This window comes from Cyanistes caeruleus, chromosome 7 (genome assembly GCF_971803275.1).
Source record: "Cyanistes caeruleus chromosome 7, bCyaCae1.hap1.1, whole genome shotgun sequence".
Taxonomy (NCBI): domain Eukaryota; kingdom Metazoa; phylum Chordata; class Aves; order Passeriformes; family Paridae; genus Cyanistes; species Cyanistes caeruleus.
Window position 1 is genome coordinate 36,623,520 of NC_141707.1, and position 16,575 is coordinate 36,640,094.

Below are 16,575 nucleotides of genomic sequence, written 5' to 3' on the forward strand. Positions count from 1 at the left end.
CAATGCATCATATTCTGTGATTCTGTATCTGCAGACAGCTCATTGACCCCTGTGCTCTCAGACTCACAGCAGTTACCAGTGCCCTGTGAAACAAATGACTATTAAAATCCTTAATTGTTTGGAAGCAGCTGATTAGAGAGAGCACACCCCTCTCTGCAGTATCTCAGCAAAGCAGCAGTCAGCACAGCTGCTGATACTCTCTCATGATAGAACCAAGAATTTATTTTTTTTCCTGAAAAATACAAGATCAAATATACTTCTTTTGAGGCTTGAAACAGGCTGGTTTTATTGACGTCTAGAATGTGCTGAAGGGGCCCATGTGCAGAGGTATGTGACAGAGATAAAGAATAATTTTTGAGGGTGACAGCATTTGATAATGGGCTGTAAATTAAAAAAGTCTTGATTGATCTGCATATTTGGTATTGTAGTTAAAAACTCATTAAATAGAAAATGCTGCACTTGCTTTGGGTTTATTTATCAACCAAACAAATTCTATTAGCCATTTCAGAAATAGTATTATTATTTCAGCTGACTTGAAAAGAGTTGACAAGCTTAAGTTTTAAATGCTACAGAAGAATTTTACTTTTCTCTCCCCCCAAAAGAAAAATCCACTTACCACAGGATGTCATTTCATCAGTTCCATCTCCACAGTCATCCTCCCTGTCACACAGCCATGACGTTGGGATACACCGACCATTCCCACAAGGAAACTGATTAACCTGACACGTTCTTGCTGTCAAGACAAAACACTCCAAAAATACGAGGGAAATGGACAAGATCCCTTTTGTCTCTAGGTGTGATTTTAGAAGCTGCAGGGTTGGAGGGCACCTCCTGGCCTGCTGCACCTTTCCCCTGCTCTGACTAAACATCATTCACCTCCTTTGATTTCAGAGAAAACTGAGGTCATCTGCAGGGCCATGATCTACCTCTGCCATGTGGAATTCTTAGTGGCTTCTTCCTCACAAAACATGAAATTCTAAAAAAATAAATGTGCAAAACTAGGCGGTGAGAAGAGAATTAATATGCACTAATGCTTGAAGTAAACCAAAATCAGGGCATAAAAATTCCCACCAGTTGGAATATTAACAACCTGAATCTCACACCGTGAAAAATGATCTTGTGAATTTTGTATTTACATGGGAAAATGGGAATTAGCCTGTGTGTGATGTGCCTGGCCTGGCTGTTCTTAGAATCCTTGCCTTTGCAATCACTGAATTGTCATCATCCATTAAAGGAATCAATGTAGGTCTTTCTCCTGAAGAAACAAGGATCACTAAAAGAATTCATGCTATGTGGCTACAGAAATTACTTAGAAAGATGATGAATAGTAAAATGTCACTAAAAAGCTAACAGAAAACTCTCATTACGTATAATTTTATTTAAAATTTGAACCTGTAACAATGCCAGTGATAGCAACACAGATTTTGATTCCAAGTTTAAGCTTTTAGAATTCACCTTGTTGCTATTCTACACTTTAAAAAACTGGCTGATATGTCAAAAGCTCAGAACCTTCATTTCTTATTTTCAACTGCCATTTTCCTTTTTCTTCAGAGAAGTAGCCCAAAACTCAGAAGAGGAATATGTTTAAAATATTTCAAAGCATAATTTTTTTTAAACATTAACTGTGTTTGCCAGTGGAGGAATAAATGGAAAACCAGAACACAAAATTTGATCCATCGCCAGCTGACAAAGGGTTAAAAAAAAAAAAGGTCTTCAAATTAGGCTCTCACCCTACAAGCAAACAGTTGGATATCAAAGAACATCAAGGCAGTGAGACAAGAGGGAATATTTTAATACACAATGTGTGTTGTCTTGCACTGCACTTCAGTTCAAAACACTCATCAGCTTATTGATGGCTGGCAGGTTGCATATTTGAGATTTAATGCTTGTTTAGAGTACTCTGACAACAAGCACTAAACATCACTTCCACACAAGCAAAGGACAGATTGGGAATTCCATGATTTACTACACTGGAATCAGTAAACAATCCTCATCTTGCTATTTGCTTGAAAACCCGCTCTCAAGTTAATAACTCAGAAATTAAAAGAATTTCAAGGCACCGAGTTGAAACTCTATAACTAATTATGCATAAACTAAATCAGCATAAAATAAAATTTACTGGTGACATGGCACCCATCACAGCACGCTAATAAACAGAGTTCTAACTGCCAAAAAAGATTTGTACCTCAAAATTTGTACCTGAGCATTGCTTTGACAGTCGACCCATATGGAGAGATTAAGAGCTGAATAAGTTTGGAAAGCACAGCCAAGCACATGGATTAAGTAAAATATAATTTGCATTCCAGCCTTGGTGGCATCAAAATCTGAATTCCTTTAATACATCAGTAATCAGATTACAAGTAGCAGCCTGGTTCAGTTCAGTTCAAATCAGTCCTGAACTATTTATGGAAATGAAGTTGTTTGCACAACCAAGTAAAATTTTTACCTGCACAAGTTTTGTTTGATTCGTCTTCGTTATTCCCACAATCATTAGCTCCATCACAAAGCCACCTCTTGGGAATGCAGCGATTATTTTGGCACTTAAACTGATCATCAGGACAACTGTGATTGACTGTGGAGAAGAAAAGAAAGGGTTTTTTTCCCAAAGAAAATAATCTGAGAAAAACATCTGTGAAATCTGTGAGAAGAGCACATTAAATGCTGTTCCCTAGTGATGCAGTCAGTGTGGTTATTCTGGATGTATAACCACCATGACATAAGGGTTGTTCAGCAAACCAGTCAATTACAAACATCACAGTACTTCAATCATAAATTAAATAATATCTAGTAAATATTCCAACATGGAGATCCTCTCCTATTAGGTGATAAAAGCAGTATATTACAGTGTTGTTTCCTTAAAGAAACATGCTCTTGATCCCATTTGGGCAGTGTGATGACGTTTGCAAACTGAAGTGAATATAAACAAAGGAAAACACCGAGGGGAACAGATGCAAGCTGCTGAGTGCAGACCCAAAATGTGATACCACAGTGAGCAGGGATTTGGGCAGGTCATAAAATGCTTCTAAAATGAGGCACATTACTGTGAATGGCCACATAAAGATCTGCTGTTTACCCACCATTAAATTGTAGGTGTCAAAAAGTGAAATATGCAACACGGTGTAAAACTAACAACAAAAAATAAAATCTGGTATTCAGGAGTGAACAAGGTATCTCTCAAATGTGTTTTCCTGGCTACCAATTTTCATGGAAAGGATGAAGCTGAATGCACAGGATTTATGTAAACACTATTGGCTTGCTCTTGCAACTGCAGAAAGTGTTTATGTTCTGCTTCCTTCATGCTAATAATGTCTATTATTAGCAGATCTTGCTCATCTTGATCTAGACAAGAACATTAAACTGTACACTGTTTCAAACTTAAAATAAAAATAATTAAAAATAATAGTTAAAAATAATCTCCAGCTATTTTTTTACCTACTCAACCATCCACAGTCTCTTTTTCAAAGTTTAACATACATGTGGAAACAAAGGGTATTTAAAATGAAAGGATGTCTTGCAGGCTTATCCTTGACATTTCAGTAGCTTTTATCTTTGACCTTTTTGCCTATTCTTGCAATTGAAGACGACACAGAGTGAGGGTGATATCAATAGCACATGAACCCTGGCTGGTGTGCAGGGTGCCAGAAGCACAGGAAGCAGAGATTAATTAATAATCTGAGCAAAAAGGTGGCCCAAATCTCATATTTCCAAAGTAAGTAATGGAACTGGAGAACAAAACTGGAGGCATCCAAGTAATAAAATCACAATTTGAAGACTTTTTTTTTAATTTTAAATTTGACTTCAATACTTGAAATAAATACTGCTTTAAATGGTTGTTAAGCTTTTGCTCATATATATTTAGTAACGTGTGTGTATTCTACTCATAATTGCAAATATTTCAAACTCATAAAGAACTATTGGGGTTACTATGGAAACTGCTGAGAGGAGATCAATGTTATCACACTGGCCCTGTAAACTATAGATCACATTCAGGTTTAAGACCAGGTTATGATTTCATTTATATTTGTATAAATCCTCAGAGATTTACAATCTTTGATCAATGAACTGGTCTTCCTTACACTAATTTAAAAGACAATCAAGTCAAATCTGCTGAAAGATTTTCCTTCTCACTGTGTTTATTAGCTGAGCTCCTTAATTTAAATGCAAGAAATGCATTTTTGTTCAAAACAAAATGAGAGTAAGCATTACAATTCAGACCTAGGAAAATATTTTAAAAAATATTACTGAAATCAGCAGTGGCTACTACATGGAGCTACCAAAATACACAAATGCTGAAAGAAAGAAAACCACAATGAAAGAAAACAAATCCAAAACTGGCCATTTAACAGCCATATGGCAAAAGGTGAAGGCATTACAGAGGATCAAAAATTTGTATCAGCAGAATCAGGCCCCTGTGAAGCAGGCAAGATTTACCTAAGGATGAATAAGCAATCACCCCTAACAAACACATTTTCTCAGCCCAACCAGCCTCACAAAAGCCTCAGCAGAGATACACACATCCAGTTTTACACATCCAACCCCTAAAATCGCTTCAGAAAAGAGCAATGAAATCTAAAAAACCTGCCATAATCTACTAGGAGAAGGAAACAAAAACAAACCAAAACACAACAACAAAAAAACTAACAAAAACCCAGAACAGTTTAGAGCTGCTTGGTCTCAAAGAGATAAGAAAGAGAGACTATGATAAGAGTTTTCAGACACATAGAACAGTACTGCAGAGCAGAAGAGTGTTCATGTCTACAACTGATTGGGAGAAATATTGTACTTTCATTTCAGTAAAGGAGATTTGGTTTAGAGAAATGATCTAAGGACAGAAATTGAAAGCATTGTGACAAGCTGAGAAAGGAAGAGAATTCTCAGTGCTGAGACACTAATTTTAAAGCAGGCTACTTAAGTACCTCCCAGAAATGAAAGGGACATAATTGGTATGTTTTCTATTATTTCTCATTTCAACAGTGGAGCTCCTCTACAGATCAAAAATACATCTCTCGTAAAACTGTAACTTTAAAGACAATGTACATTAATTTGATACTGGAAGTGGTGAAGGGAGTTGGTTTTTGGTTTTTTTGAAGGCTTGGTTTTCTTGGCAGGGCATTGGGGGGAGGGGGGGATGTTTACTTAGTTGGTTTTATTACTTGTGGGGTTTTTGTCTTGGTTTTATTTTAGTTTTGTTTTTTCTTTTTTTCCTGAGGATTTTTGTTTGTTTGTTAATTTTAAGAAATGCATTATACAATCTCAGAAATGTTCATGGTTGGAAGGAACCAAAATCCCCCTGGTGCAGTCCCCTACGTGAGCAGGCCAGATAAAGCAGGTTTTTCAGGACCGTGTCCACAGAAGTTTCAAGCATCTCCACAGACAGAAACTCTACAACCAGTTTGGGCAATCTATTCCAGTGTCTGACAGTAAAAAAGTGTTATCTTTCAGATCTTCAGATAAAAATAATGCTTTTCAGTTTGTGTACATTACCTCACGTCCTCCTAGTGACACGAGCAAGAAGAGCCTGGCTCCCTTTTTCCATTCCCTCCCATCAGGTGTTTTACTGTGACCCGCGCAAGAAATAGTGGAAAACAAAGCAAAAACCACCAATATTTAAAGAATCAGGAATAACTATGCCAACCCCAAAAGGTGACTGCTCTTGCACTGTGCTATGCAACGAGTGCACCAGTGAGATTTGAAAGGGCTCTTATTACAGCACTGAGGAAAAGAAGGAAATGAAAGATTTGCATGAAAGGCTTAAGGATGGTTGGTTTTGTTTGGCTGGCACTGTCTGGTTTGCAGTCCTTGAAGTCAAGCATGGCTTGAGGGTTAAAAGGGAAGTGCATACGTACAGCAGATGTCGGAGTGCTCGTCGCTGCCGTCCAGGCAGTCGTCATCCCCGTCGCAGCGCCAGCGCTCCTGGATGCAGCGCTTGTTGCTGCACTGGAACTGCTCCGCCTTGCACAGCTGGGACAGCACTTCTCCCTCCTTAACTGGGGAAAACATCCAACAGGAACATCTCTTTGTCTGCTTGATACACCCAGAATGCAATACTGCCCCACAGAAATACATATCAACACTTGTTCTCGCTCTTCAGAACAGTTTTAGGTGAACTCCGCACATCTGAGGTAATTCCACCTGAAGCTGTAGTTGCACGCATATCCAAGCGCTTGGTTGAAGGAATTAATTTTAAATAAATGGAAAAACTCTGAACAGAATGGCACTCAAACTGGTTTTTAAATTGCTCCTTAGATGATAACGTAAAAATATCAGTTTAAAATATTGCCATACCTCATCGACAGCAAACAGGAAATCATCTGACAGACATTGGCCAAATTCTGTTGCACATTTAGAGATAGGAAATGATTACTAAAAAGCCGATTCTTGTAACCAAGCAACAACTCAAACACCTGCATTATGCACTGGCAAAGACTCGGCAGAGAAGGATAAAATTCTGCTGGGGTAGAGTTAAGTAGCAAGCTACAAGCTTATTGATAAATCCAGGCAGATGTATTTCTCAACATCAGGTTCAGAATGTTTCACGTGTAAATGCCACACATCAGTCCAGGACTCTCTGAAGAAGACCAGAGTCCTTGGAAAGAGCCAGGCAGTGAAGTGTGCTGGGGAAAACGCAGGAAACCTGCCCCATTCTGGTCTGAAAGTCTCTAACCTCTTTTCCTAATACCTAAATTCTATCTTACCAGTGAGGAGTCCCCATTCCACTTATTTCTGCTGAAAAGAAAAATAGCTTTTTTTTTTTAAGAAAAGTGATGGCTTTGCCTGGTCATTGCAGGCTCCATAATGTTCATCATGTTATGAAATAATCCTTATGCTTTACTCATCTCTACTAAGCTTATTGCTGGAGTCTTATGTAAAATGTTAAAAGTCACTTCAAGAAACACATCAAGGAGACTTAAAATAAATAGAGAAAATTTTTAGAAAGCTATAAACAACAATTCTGAACATTAAAAAAAATACTTGTAATACCTGGAAAGTTGTTATTTTAGTTCAAATCCCCACCTTTTATTAGAACAACTTCTATTGTTTCAATGGAGATATATAAAGAAAAGATGAAAGACAGCAATATTTGCACAGTCTGTGTCAGAACCTATCATATATAAATACATCAGCTTGACGTGTTTTATGAACAGTTTCATCATGAACATTTCAATGTCAGATTTTCAATTAAGATACTTAGTAGAATTATCTAAAAACTGTTCATATATATTCAATTTAATAATTATATGGATCCATTTCTGATACTTTAAAAGATTTCAGTGAACTATTTAAATGCTTTATCATGTCAGATATGTTGAAATATTTTCCAATGCATTTTATTCTCAAACAGTGTATGTAATATTCTGGTTTCTTTGGAAAATCTTTTATACTCTGTAAACTAGAATATTTACTCAAGTAATATTTCTTTGTCTTATAGACCCTCTAGGAGGCCACACTTTATGGTTTTGTTTTCAGGTCTGACTTGATCCCTTAACAGCAGCATCAACTCAGATATTCTGTAAGAATCTTACTCATGCAGGTTGTGCTGTTTTCCTCCAAAAGCTGATTATCAGCACAGGCACAAACTCTGCCTCCAGGAATGGCCAAACAAAGAGTGCTGCAGCCTCCATTATTAACACGACAGGCATTATCACCTGAGAAAAGAAACAAAAAACAGCTTTAAAACTAACAGCAATGCTAGAACTAAACAATGGGCTTTTTGTTTGCTTTGGGGTTTTTTTTATTTTCTTTTTTCTTTAAGAACATAAACAGATGAAGAATTTTTTGTAATTACTTTCATTTTAGGAGCACATTATTCTCATGGTTTGGTTACTGTGGGTTATAATATTTAAACATAATTAGTTACAGGTTGCAATACTCTATAAAATAATAATAGCAATAATAATAATATAAAAACAAAACCAAAAAAACTGTACCATCATCTCACAGCATTTTAACTGCCTGTTTTACGAAGGGAACAAATACTGCAAAATATTTGGTACAGCTACATGCACAAAGTGGCTTCAAGGAATCAAACAGCAGATAAAGGAATGTTTTGAAGTTAATTGGCATCTGTACACATTAAAACAATGTGGCTACAAATGCAGATTAGAAAAAAAAAGGAGAGAAAACAAAAGTATAAAGAGATTTATGGCAGATAGAATATAGGTAAATATTCCAGTACTTTTTTCTGAACACATCTGCCATTGCTCTGCTTTGCTTTTCCGTGTTATTGTTCCTTCCCCAAAGCTGTTCCCATGAAGACACTGACAGCTGTCAGGTGTTTTGACCATCCACCAAGAGCTGCTGCATCCTCACCACCTCATTCCTGAGGCAACCAGTCTTAAAGTCACTGAGAACCCACAAATATCACAATTTTGTTTGCATCCCTTTGGTCACGACCCAATTGCTCAGATCTGCACTGCTGGGGACACCCAGCTCCTCTTGAGCAAAGCTCTGCACATTTCAGGTGTTGGTGAGAAGTGATAATGATCAAGCAAGATATAAAACTTCATGTCTGCTGAACCTTTAATTTAAAACTACTTTTATTTTTATTTTTTTTTTAAATCTTATGGGTCTAGTAAAAAGCAGTTCTGCTTTTTAAAGGTGTAGAAAACATTTGTCAGCTTCCTGGGCCGGAACAGACTCCACACAATTTCTTCTCCTCAAATCTCCTAACTTCACCTTTCATAGGAAATGTAATATTAAGTTCTCATGGAGCTATGAACATGGATATTAAACTGTCCCATCAGAGCCATTCCTGCAGGGAAATCTCTAAACTTTCAATCTGATAATGAGCAAAAAAATTAATATTTTGAAAGTTCTTATATTTTAAGATGTACCTTAATATGTCTTGCTATATTGAGCAGTGCTTAATAACCTTTATCTATACTTTTTCTGATCCACTGTACACAACATTTCTTAGAGGAAAATGAGAACCAGAATGAAAATGAGTCAACAGTCCATTAAAGCCCCACTGAAGTTTTAAATAAATTTGTGCAAATTGATTAGTAGAGAAAGGCCATTGTGGTACTTGTGCTTTCACTGGGCAGGGTGTGATGAGATGACAAGAACACAGATATATAACCAGGGAAAATGGGAATTCTCTGAGAGGTGTGAGGGCTTGATCACAATTTTAGAAAGAGGTTAGACTGGACACTTAATACACATGATTAGATCCTGACTTCAAGTATCAGACTATGAGCTAAACCACTAAAAAATCAACTGTTACAACCAAAATATTATGAACAAAACATCCAAAATGTAAGAAATGTATTTGAGTCTAAATTTTGGGGAACCTCAGGTGAAACAAAACCTCAGAAAAAGTAGCCTTGAAAGTCTACTTTACAGAGCCATCATTGTACAAATCAAAGATATCAGTAATGCAAGGGTTTAAAAAGTTCTCAGAAGCTGCTGAAATAAACAAACTAAACTACAATCTTCAAAAGCGACTCCAAAACTACACTGCACAAGTCAAAACATTTGCAATGATTTAATTAAAGAATGTACATGAGTTTGTCAGCTCACTAAACGAGAATAAACCTACAGAAAAAAAGACTATTTCAGCCAAATATAGAAAACACAGGATGATTCTGAAGCCAAATGAAAGCTGAAAATAAATAACATCAAAAATTAAATCACTAGATCAAAGTCAAATGGTCCATCTTGAAGATGAAAAGTCCCTATTTAACCTCATAATTGGGATGACAAACTTCTGCACAGTGGGTTATGTGCTAAGCAAAGTGATAAAAGAGGGGATGATGACAAGGAAAATAGAAGTACCAAGAGTTAAAGCAAAAAGATCCAAGATAAAAAGGTTTATGAAGTGCAGTCTTCAACCTGAAGGTGCAATGAGACCTTCAGTCCCATCAGTCTTGCTGAAGAGACTCCTATGCTGAAACGTCTCCCACAACACAGTTCAAACAAGTTAAACCTCTTTATTCAACAAGCTGTAGAAGCTGTAAAGCTATCCCAAAGTATTTGGGAAATTAAATTTCCTCAGCTATAAACAGCTATTTTATATGGTTGTTCTTAAAATAGTCCCAAAATTTTAGAATACTTTCGAAGTCATTATCATATTTTTCATATTTTGTCAGCTTTTAAAGGTAACTGCTGCACTGTTGATTGCATGGGATTAAATTAGGCTGATTCCATTTTAATTAGCTAAAAAAATTAGGCCAGAGCTAAACAATGTGATTGCATTTCAGTCATCATTCTCAGGGGGAAAAAAAAAGAAAAAAAGGCAAGCATGCACATTTGTTTAATCTTCACATTTAAGAGATATACTGAAGTATTTATTGCACTTGTATCTTCTTCTGAACCTAACCTCTGGTGCTGTTAAATTGTGAAAGCCCCCTTGTAGGATCATCCTCCACATGTGAAGAGCAGCAGTCTGGTGCACAAGCTCTCTGTGAGGAGTTAAAACATTAGCTGATTTCAAAAGAGCCTACTTTAATTGCTGCAAATGCACTTTCTCAAGAATTATTGATATGGAAGTAGCAACCCAGCCTTTCAAAGCAGTGGAAATACCTGCAGGCCTTGGCAGAGCCATATTCTGAGTGCAAATCCAGCTCCTATGATTACTGTGCTTCACCTTCCCATTTTTTAGGATTCCTGATATATAGAGATCCAAAGACTCAGCCTGAGGAAGTAAAGCAAATTCTAAACTCTGAAAGCAAAGGAAAATAAACCAAAAAAAAAAAAAAAAAATAAAAAAAATAAAGCATTTCTCCTCAAGGAGATCATGTCTCAATGAGACAATGAAAAACATCTCTCCTTGAGGAGATCCGAAAAGCTTCCTGTCCTACCCAAAGCACAAAGCAAAGTGTTGGAACAGGATCCTGGAGAAACCCCTCTAATAAAAATCCCAATCTGAATTGATCTTTGCTGTGACAAAGTTTCTGTTTGTGCACTGACAAGACCAGCAGCATCAGAGCAGTCACCTCAAAATATCCCAGCCAAGTGTTTCTGAGGTATGTGCATGCAATCTTTAATAAACAACTCCTCTATAAAGTGGTTTCCTGTGGTTTTCTCTGTACAACAATTCAGCCTTGAGCCTGCTCTTTTACAAGGAAAACATGCACACACACACAAATAGTTTCTTTAAAAGAAATTTTTATGCTCCTTTGGGAACAATGGCAAGATCAACCTCAGTGAGCGTGACAAGAAGGGAAGTTCCTAAAGGCTGCAGTTAGCTTACAAAATTCCAATTACAATTTCAAACAAAGAATATATTAACGAGCCAAATTCCCTCCCTTAAGACTTTAGCTCATTCAGCAAAACTGTCTGAGAGGCAATGCTTTCTCTCTCTGGTGTCAGCTTATTTGGAAGCTAGCAGCAACTGTATTAGATGTCCCTTTTTTCTGAAAAATAAAGGAATTTTCTGAGTACCAAATAAAGCAGCAGTAGTATTAAAAGCAAACACTGCATCTTCTATTAGCAGACACGGCATTCTAAAATTTGGCCACCTCGAGGGTAGATTTGGGCCCAGATTTTGCCTTAAAAACACCAACCAAACAAAACCCCCATTAAATCCAAGAAAAAAGCCCCAACAAACTGTACTTTTACATGTCTTTGAATGTCAGAGAGTCCCTGAAAAGCAGCTGTGATAAGAAGAACACTGTTGCAGCAACCCTGACTTAGCACAGTGCTACACAGACCAGCTTGGTTTAGGTAAGGGAAATTTAGATGCCACAGCATCAGAAAAAAATTAAACAGTAAAAAAAAAATCATCTTTTAAACAGTGTTTTATTTATAGTAATTCCTAAAGCTCATTTTTATGTTTGGTGGCAGACCAAACAAACATTATAATTTTGGTAATTAGAAATATGTTTCTGGTATTAGAAATATGCTTTAACTAAAGTGAGCAAATACTCAACAACTCAAAAGAATGCTGCATGCAGCAAATGGAATGTAAAGTTTTCTTCAGTAAAACACACTTTTAACTTTACCTTTAGAGTAGCAATTGCATTTTCTAAATTCCATCCATGCAAACCTATGGCTTTTATCTCCTTTCTCTATGGATACAAGTAGCACCAACTATGGATTTTTCCACTACTCTCAAAGAATTACTTTTATTCTGTACAACATACAGTGTTGGTTGTAGACCAAGATGAGGGAGCAAATAAAACAAAAAAAATACAGGCAGGATCTATGGTCTCATTTAAGAAAAGGTAAATGCAATCATATATTTAATATCTCTGAACCAATGCAGATATGTTACCCTGTGTAACTGATAATTGCACAGCACCTCTTGGCCATGCAAGGAAAAAAGGCAATAAAGGTACTGTGAATGCTTAGAAGGAATTCAGACAGGAATAATGCTGTGATTCACTTTTTAGTATTTATGAGAGGATCAATATCTACATCAATGAACTGAAACTCTGAAGAGTAACTTCCTCATGCCACAACCCATATTTGTTATTCTATTTTTGTTCATCCAGTCACCTCAAAATACTTGGAGACTCTAAGGAAAAATGTCCTTTTATGGCAGACCTCTGGAGAAACTGCATAAGTACCTTGCTGTTTGCGTGGATCATAAATCTGGAGCCCGAACAAGGGTGGCCTCTCACTTCTTAACAGTGTCACATTCCTTGATACCAGATCCAACTGGAAAATTGACCCATTCATGTAATCTGTCCAGTATATATAATTTCCATGATGTGACAGTCCAAAAGGATGATTCAAATCTTTTCCATTGTAGACTACCTGCAATTAATTAGCGGTAGGTGAGCATCAGCAAGGCTAAAAGAATCTTCAATTTTTCAGAGAAATTAAAACAGGAAATAGGAATACTGAGATAATTACTGTCCCAAACATAACAACCTATTCCAGTAAAATTAAATAAAGAGGACAAAGCCCTTCTGTGCAGCAGAATCAATATCTAACTTAAAAAAAAAAGAGTCCAAAAAACAACTACAGATAAATTCACTCTAAGTGGCCCCCATCAGAGAACACAGGAACAGCCAGCCCAGGGAAGTGGTGCAGTCTCTAACCCTGGGAGGATTTGAAAGATGTAAAGTGATGTTTGGGGTCATGGTTAGCGGTGAACTTGGCAGTGCTGGGTTAATTGTTGGACTGGAAGATTTTAAGGCCTTTCCCAACATAACCAATTCCATGGTTCTGTGATTCCATCCCAGCAGATTCCATTTGGAGTCATTGCTCTCCTTCTGGCCGGGATCCTTGCTTGAACCAAGAGCCTTGTTCCTGTCGTGCTTCCAGAGAGGAGGAAGCAGCTCCTCATGTGCCCTACCTTGTCTATTTCTAGACACAAACCCAAGAGAACGTGGAGGTAAAAATAACTAAAATACTTCTTTGAGGTGATTGACAACCACCATCTCCTTTTGCCCTTCAAATTTTCTCTTTGGACCTGGAATTCTTATATGCAAAGCTCCTCATCTCTGAACTGCTTTTGATCCAAATTCATCAATCAGTCAATTTTCTGATAGCTATTGGTGGAATTAAGGACGTCCCTATCCCCCAGAATCTTTATTGTATTAAAGAATTATAGATGTGACTGATCCAGCTAAATTTCAACCAAAATATCCTATAGTTAAATACAAATGATTAAGGATTGAAAGAAAACATCTTATAGTTATTTTCAGCTACATAAATTCAAGTAGTTATACATTTTTTGTTATATCTCAGGATTACAGAAAAATCACTTTTGAAAAAAACAAAAAAAAATATATTCTGTGACACATTTCAAAATAAAACCTGTAAAGACAGGTACTTCTTACTGTGCACCAGTCACTAATTTTATGAAGCAGGTGATAAAACTTGCCCAAACATGAGCCTTAACCATTTTCAAAATGTCTTATTCTGTGCTTGTTGCTTCTACAAACCCACACAGAATGTCTGCACAGAGCTGTATCCAGCTGCTACAGGCATTAGTAACAACTAAAGCAATCTCTCTCCATCTTTGACAGGATTTCTTGAGTGCTGCCTCTCTGAATATTACCACAAATACTCAAAAGAGGCAGAGGGATTCATAAAAACCAGCTCATCCAGCAAAGTACCAGGAAAAGCCTCTTTCTGGAAAAGCCAAAAAACCAGGTTTTTCTACTGAAAAGTTCTTTGCAGCTTTGTGACTCAATCAAAATATGACTCCTTTCTACATGAAAAAAAAAAAATAAAATTAAAAAATAAATAAATGAAAATCAGGTTTTGTGTTCACTTAGGACAGAGGAACATCCTGAGCTGTGTTTCAGTCTCTCACTTGAGACTGCCCCCATGGTTCCAGCAGAGATGACGCCGAACATGCCGCGGGGTTCTGCAGACTTTAAAAACCTTGGGAAGTATTTTTAACGTAACACAATAAAATCCAGAGACAGAACATGCCTGTGGCAAACCAGCAGCATTTCTCTTTTACCTTTCTGTCAGTCCCATTCAAATAGATCCTTTCAATGTGATCATAGTAGGCATCACACCAGTACAGCACATTGGCTCGGTAGTCCAGAGTTAAACCATTTGGCCAGAGCATCTTTGATGTGACAAAAACTTGCCGGCTGGAGCCATCCATCCAGGCCTTCTCAATCCTCCCCACGCTGGCATCTATTTCATCTTCCTCCCAGTCTGTCCAATACATCCATCTAGGGAATTACAAAAATGAGCATTCAGATCCCATTTTAATCAGGTGAATTATACCGCAGGCTTTTAGCGGCAGCTCGTCCATGCCAGAGCAATTTTGACTTTTGCATGTTTCTTTCCATTGCTGTTTCTACAACTCTGTTTACTGTCCCTGACCACTGGATGCTGCTGAAGTGACACTTATGTAATTTTGCTCATATTGTGACAAATTACATGAATACCAGAGAACCAATAGAGAAGAAAAGTGAAAGAATTAACACCTTATTTATTCCCAGCAAAATTATGGTGTTTCTCTGTTTATTTTCAACCATCACTTGTATTTACTTTATCACAAACTTCAAATTTTTAAAGTGAGCTTGTTCTGGCCAGGTCTAATTTGCCTTTTGGATGTAAATCTCAGTTTTTTACTACACCTAATTCCATCAAAGAAGTTACAACACAATAATTATTTGCACTCTGGTTTTAGAGCTAAAGGATAACCTTGACATTCTGTGAACTTCAGGTCCTACATGAAAGCAGTTAAATCACTCAGAAAAATGTTAGGAGTACTCTGTCCATCACAAAAATGTTTAGAAATGGTGAAAATTACTTGAAAAAAAAAGCCAGCAGGCAATTTTAGCATAGTTTTATGGATTATAGGGCAATAATATAGATTACAACAAACAAAGTCTGAAAGAAAGGCACCAATATTACTTCGGAAAAGTTAAAGAAAAAAATCTATTAACTCCTCTAAAAGTATTGGCTCAGAGGAATTCTATGAGACATTCTCTCCTGAGCACTACAGAATAAACCTTTCCTTATTGAATTTTTCTGAATATCATATTGTATTATAGAATTTACCCTTGATAACTGTGATTTCAACCATTTAAAACACACAACTTGAACTTGTACAAAAGCAGAGGGTAACAAATATTCCAGAATAGAAATGCCACTTTCCTTTTTCTTTTTTACCCTGTTTTTCCCTAAGGAAAATGAGTTAGTAGGAATACTTAAAAACCTGTAAGCACTCTGTGAATCATCTCAGATTGTATCACATACAGTCACATCATTTCATAAATGAAAACATTTGCCAGACAGCAGATGTTTACTTTTACTCAAATCTAGAACTCCAATTAATAAGCATTAAAGAGAGGAAAACATCATGCCAATCTTAAATGGATCCTATTTGTTAAAGTAATCATGATTTAATTGCTATTGACACACCAGATTTATGTTTTTGAAATAACTTCTGTGATCCTAACCCATTAACCATTTAATTGGCCTGTACTTTGAAGAATAAAGTCCTGGAATTTAAATATTGAATTTACAAGGGAATGACATACTGAAGTGAAAATTTATTTTATTACCACACTTGTGTAAATTATGTCAAATCTACTGGTCAAAAAATTGATTCAAAGGCACTTTTACATATAAGCATAATTTGATATTTATGAGAAACTGTAGAAAAACTGCATTACACAGGTCTGCAGATATGCAAATGCAGATTTTTTTTGGTTTATTTTTCATTTCTCTCACATCTACATTAGAAGGTTGTTTTGGGTTCTTTTAATGTTTTTTCTAAATATGTGCAAAGAACATCAATCCATTTTTGATCCAGAAGCCTTACAAACTCCATTTCATATTTGAGTCAATCAGCTCCAGGTTTAACCACAGAATTGTAAACCCTGCACATGCCCTGAGGCTCTGGCAGACGTAGGTCAATATGGCACTTATTTTATCAGGAGACAAAATATGTTTTACAAATATTTACATGACTTCTCAACAGCAATTACTGAGCTTTTCTCCAGTCACTTTTTGTCTGTCCTTATTCCAGTTATCCTGTCATAAACTAGAACCTGCCCACAGTGACAGGCCTTAATTGTATCTCAAAATGCAGTTAATGCTCCAACACCAGTTAAATCAAGACTAAAATTTTGGAAACACAATTAAAAAGCCATAAGAAATGCTGTCCCTCAGGAAGTGCTTCCATGAGAAGTATAATCATGAAGGACACGC

The 16,575-nt window shown here is 36.7% G+C and overlaps 1 protein-coding gene across 2 annotated transcripts in view; it reads right to left on the bottom strand.

Annotated features, from left to right (window-relative positions):
- LRP1B (LDL receptor related protein 1B) overlaps positions 1 to 16,575 on the bottom strand; it is a 623,130-nt gene that overhangs the window by 200,178 nt on the left and 406,377 nt on the right. For both annotated transcript variants that reach the window (XM_086896592.1, XM_086896593.1), the window contains 6 exons: positions 14,363 to 14,582; positions 12,510 to 12,699; positions 7,524 to 7,646; positions 5,847 to 5,987; positions 2,447 to 2,572; positions 617 to 733 (listed from right to left, as the gene is read on the bottom strand). In XM_086896592.1, coding sequence (XP_086752718.1) covers positions 617 to 733; positions 2,447 to 2,572; positions 5,847 to 5,987; positions 7,524 to 7,646; positions 12,510 to 12,699; positions 14,363 to 14,582 — 917 coding nt within the window. The remainder of the gene's footprint in view (positions 1 to 616; positions 734 to 2,446; positions 2,573 to 5,846; positions 5,988 to 7,523; positions 7,647 to 12,509; positions 12,700 to 14,362; positions 14,583 to 16,575) is intronic.